Consider the following 5,000-nt stretch of genomic DNA (forward strand, 5'->3'; position numbering starts at 1 on the left):
CAATATGTATTAAACAACATGATCTACTTCCCCTTTAATGTTGTGTCTGGAGTGGGAACTCATCTCTAGTTTTATTGCCTACTCCCCCCTCTTTCCTCTTCCTTCTCGCTGTCTTTCTTCTCTCCCCCCTCTCTGTATCTCCTTCTCTCTATTTCTCTCTATCTCTCTCTCCCCCCTTCTCCCTCTTCTCTCCCTTCTCTCCCTCCCCCTTCTCCTTTCCTCTTCATCGCTCTCTCTTCTCTTCTGTCTCTTCTCTCCTGTCTACATCCCCCCTTCTCTTTCTCTCCCTCCCTCTCCCTCTCCCTCTCTCTCCCTCTCTCACTCCCTCTCTCTCTCTCCCTCTCCCTCACTCCCTCTCCCTCTCTCCTCCCCTCTCTCTCACTCCCTCTCTCTCCCCCCCCCTCTCTCTCTCCTCTAGCTGGTGGAGCTGAAGAAGCAGTCGGAGGAGTTGTCGGGGGCGGCGGAGGTGGGCGAGGAGGCGCGCAGGAAGATGCAGCGCGAGCTGGAGAACGCCCTGCAGAGGGAGCGCACCAAGGAGGAGGAGAAGGAGCGCGTGGAGCGCCAGAGGGACCGGCTCCGGGAGGAGATCGAGGACATGACCCTGGCCCTGCAGCGCGAGAGGCAGAACTGCTCCGCCCTCGAGAAGAGGCAGAAGAAGTTTGACCAGGTGGGGAGAGAGAGAGAGAGAGAGAGAGAGAGAGAGAGAGAGAGAGGCAGAACTGCTCCGCCCTCGAGAAGAGGCAGAAGAAGTTTGACCAGGTGGGGAGAGAGAGAGAGAGGGAGAGAGAGGGAGAGAGAGAGAGGGAGAGAGAGAATAGTATGGAGATGTCAGGAGTGAAGTGGATGAAGTGGCATGAAGCAGTGTTAATGTCAAAGATCCACAAGTGTCAGTTTTGTTCTTGTGAAGAGGCACGTCTCAGTCATCACAAACTTGTATGTTCTAACCTAGTTGGTTAATAAGAGTAGAATGAGTGTATTATGAAACTCTAACTTGATACACTAAACTCTATCTTGAACTATGCAACTATAGGTGCTGAGGACATAACATAGTGGACGCTCATTAGCAGTCATTTCCTGTGTATTAGCCACATTAGTATTAGTGTATTAGTGATATCTTGACCCCTGACCTTTGCCCTGCGCCCCGTGGTCAGTGTCTGGCGGAGGAGAAGTCGGTGAGCGCGCGTCTGGCGGAGGAGCGGGACCGCGCGGAGGCGGAGAGCCGCGAGAAGGAGACGCGCTTCCTGTCGGTGTCGCGTGCGCTGCAGGAGGCGCAGGAGCAGAGGGAGGAGCTGGAGCGCTCCAACAAGCAGCAGCGCCTCGACATGGAGCAGCTCGTCAACCAGCAGGACGACGTGGGCAAGAGCGTACGTCTCCACGTGTGTGTGTGTGTGTGTGTGTCTGTCTGTGTGTGTGTGTGTCTGTCTGTGTGTGTGTGTGTGTGTGTGTGTGTGTGTGTGTGTGTGTTTGACTTAGGAAATAAATGATATTATTTAGTAAAATGTTCTTATTCTAAATGATATGTTCTTGTGTATTCGTATGCCTTTATTGTTTCTATCATGTTTTTCTCTCCTCTGATTGTCTTTTCTAATGGTCCACTCTATCATCTCCTCTCTCCCTCCTCCATCCCTCTATCCCTTCCTCTCTCCTCCTTCATCCTTCTATCCCCTCCTCTCTCCCTCCTCTGTCCTCCTCCTCTGGCAACTCCTTTTCCAATCTCCTCCTCTGTTCTCCCTATCCTTTGTCCTCTGTCCTTCAATTTTCCCCTCTCCTCCTCCTCCTCCCCCCCTCTCCTTCCCTCCTCCTCCTCTTCCTCCTCCCCTCCTCCTCTTCCTCCTCCTCCTCCTCCTCCTCCTCAGGTGCATGAGCTGGAGCGCTGTCGGCGCTCGCTGGAGTCGGAGGCGCAGACGCTGCGGGAGCAGACGCAGGAGCTGGAGGAGGAGCTGGCGGAGGCAGAGAACGCCCGGCTGCGTCTGGAGGTCACGCTGCAGGCCCTGCGCGCCCAGTTCGAGAGGGAGATCAGCGCCGCCGAGGAGAAGGGGGAGGAGAAGAGGCGCGCGCTCAACAAACAGGTACAGTGGAGAGGAGACACACACTCAACAAACAGGTAGAGAGGAGGAGAGGAGGCGCACACTCAACAAACAGGTAGAGAGGAGGAGAGGAGAGGAGACACACACTCAACAAACAGGTAGAGAGGAGGAGAGGAGAGGAGAAGAGGTGCGCACTCAACAAACAGGTAGAGGGGAGGAGAGAGGAGGTGCGCACTCAACAAACAGGTACAGAGGAGAGGAGACACACACTCAACAAACAGGTAGAGAGGAGAGGAGAGGAGACACACACTCAACAAACAGGTAGAGAGGAGTGGAGAGGAGACACACACTCAACAAACAGGTAGAGAGGAGTGGAGAGGAGACACACACTCAACAAACAGGTAGAGAGGAGTGGAGAGGAGACACACACTCAACAAACAGGTAGAGAGGAGAGGAAAGGAGGCGCATGCTCAACAAACAGGTAGAGGAGAGGAGAGGAAAGGAGATGCACACTCAACAAACAGGTGGAGAAAAGAGGAGGCGCACACTCCATAAACAGTGTCTCAATGTCCAGATGAAATGAGAGGGGATCAGAGTGTCCTTAAGAGGAGTGTCCTTTGCACATACCAGAGGAAGCACACACTACACACACTAGGAGAAGATCTGAGACCTTAACAAACATATCTTCTCCCCTCGTTCTTTCTCTCTCCTCCTCCTCCTCCCCTCTGTGACCCCCTTATCACCATGGCAGGTGCGTGAGCTGGAGGTGCAGCTGGAGGAGGAGCGCACCCAGAGGGCCCAGGCCCAGACCACCAAGAAGCAGCTGGAGGCCGAGCTGCAGGAGGCCGAGGCCCAGGTGGAGTCGGCCAATAGGGGACGAGAGGAGGGCCTGAGACAACTCCGCCGCCTACAGGTAACCCCACTACACCTGTGTGAGAGAGAAAGATCAGAGGGTGTGTGTGTGTGTGTGTGTGTGTGTTTGTGTGTGCGTCCGCCGCCTACAGGTAACCCCACCACACCTGTGTGAGAGAGAAAGATCAGAGGGTGTGTGTGTGTGTGTGTGTGTGTGTTTGTGTGTGCGTCCGCCGCCTACAGGTAACCCCACCACACCTGTGTGAGAGAGAAAGATCAGAGGGTGTGTGTGTGTGTGTGTGTGTGTGTGTGTAAATAATATGCATACTTGTGTTCAGGTGTGTATTTGTTAGCTGGTTAACACTGTATCTGTGTGTGTGTGTGTGTGTGTGTATCCTCCAGGCTCAGATGAAGGAGATACTGCGTGAGCTGGATGAGACTAAACTGTCTCGTGACGAAGTTATCGCCCAATCGAAAGACAGCGACAAGCGTTTGCAGACTCTGGAGGCTGAGCTGGCTCAACTTACTGAGGTGTGTGTGTGTGTGTGTGTGTTTAAACCAGCAGGCACTTTATTTGGAGTTTTGAAATTTAGTGAAACAGCACTTTGAGTATTACTGCTTTATCATGAACATGTGCTTGTGTGTATGTGCGTGCGTGCGTGCGTGCGTGCGTGCGTGCGTATGTCTGTGTGTGTGTGTGTGTGTGTGTGTGTGTGTGTGCCTGTATGTGTGTGTGTGTGTGTGTGTGTGCCCCCTGCAGGAATTGGCCATTTCAGAGAGAGTAAAGAGGCAGGCCCAGCAGGAGAGAGATGAGATGGCAGATGAACTCCTCAACGGCAGCACTGAAAAGTGAGTACTCCCCATGCGAGTGTGTGTGTGTGTGTGTGTGTGTGTGTGTGTGTGTGTGTGTGTGTGTGTGTGTGTGTGTGTTTGAATTGCATAAATACTGTTGGTATGTGTATGTGTATGTGTATGTGTATGTGTGCATATATACAGTATATAATGTGTGTGTGTGTGTGTGTGTGTGTGTGTACAGGTCTGCATTGAGTGATGAGAAGAGGCGTCTGGAGGCCCGAGTGACCCAGCTGGAGGAGGAGCTGGAGGAGGAGCAGAGCAACGCAGAGCTGCTGGCCGAGAGACAACGGAAGGCTGCGCTACAGGTACACACTACATACTACACACTACACACTACACACTACACATGCACACTGCACTACAGGTACACACTACACACTACACACTACACAAGCATGCTGCACTACAGGTACACACTGCACTACACACTACACAAGCATACGGCACTACAGGTACAGTACACACTACATACTACATACTACACACTGCACACTATACTACACACTACACATGCATACTGCACTACAGGTACACTACACTACACACTATACTACACACTACACACTATACTACACAAGCATACTGTACTACAGGTACAGCTACATACTACACACTACACTACACAATACACACTATACTACACACTACACATGCACACTGCACTACAGGTACACACTACGTACTACACACTACACAAGCATACTGCACTACAGGTACACACTACATACTGCATACTGCACTACAGGTACAACTACATACTACACACTATACTACACACTACATACTATACTACACATGCATACTGTACTACAGGTGCACACTACACTTCGTACTGTAAATGTGTATCTCACTATCGAGGCCCAATCAGGCATCATGCTGGCATATCTGGCCCAATCTGGCATATTGTGTATATTACACATGCATGCTGAACCATAGTGTGATCATGGATAATGAGTCTGTGTGTGTGTGTGTTTGTGCACGTGTGTGTGTGTGTGTGTGTGTGTGTGTGTGTGTGTGTGTGTGTGTGTGTTTGTGCACGTGTGTGTGTCTGTGTGTGTGTGTGTGTGTGTGTGTGTGTGTGTGTGTGTGTCAGATGGAGACTCTGACGGTGCAGCTGGCGGGAGAGCGGACGCTGGTGCAGAAGGCGGAGGGGGCCCGCGACGCGTTCGAGCGCCAGAACAAAGAGCTCAAGTCGCGCCTGGGCGAGATGGAGGGAGCCGTCAAGGGCAAACACCGCCTCAGCGTCGCCGCCCTGGAGGCCAAGGT

At 52.3% G+C, this 5,000-nt stretch overlaps 1 protein-coding gene across 1 annotated transcript in view; it reads left to right on the forward strand.

The window, feature by feature from the left end:
* myh14 (myosin, heavy chain 14, non-muscle) overlaps nucleotides 1-5,000 on the forward strand; it is a 49,250-nt gene that overhangs the window by 36,145 nt on the left and 8,105 nt on the right. The window contains 8 exon segments of the mRNA XM_062538132.1: nucleotides 419-667; nucleotides 1,152-1,364; nucleotides 1,857-2,069; nucleotides 2,779-2,940; nucleotides 3,282-3,410; nucleotides 3,640-3,728; nucleotides 3,916-4,039; nucleotides 4,828-5,000. The exon segment at nucleotides 4,828-5,000 is cut by the window's right edge and continues 36 nt beyond it. Of these exon segments, the coding sequence (XP_062394116.1) occupies nucleotides 419-667; nucleotides 1,152-1,364; nucleotides 1,857-2,069; nucleotides 2,779-2,940; nucleotides 3,282-3,410; nucleotides 3,640-3,728; nucleotides 3,916-4,039; nucleotides 4,828-5,000 (1,352 nt within the window).

Source organism: Sardina pilchardus, chromosome 6 (genome assembly GCF_963854185.1).
Source record: "Sardina pilchardus chromosome 6, fSarPil1.1, whole genome shotgun sequence".
Lineage (NCBI taxonomy): Eukaryota > Metazoa > Chordata > Actinopteri > Clupeiformes > Clupeidae > Sardina > Sardina pilchardus.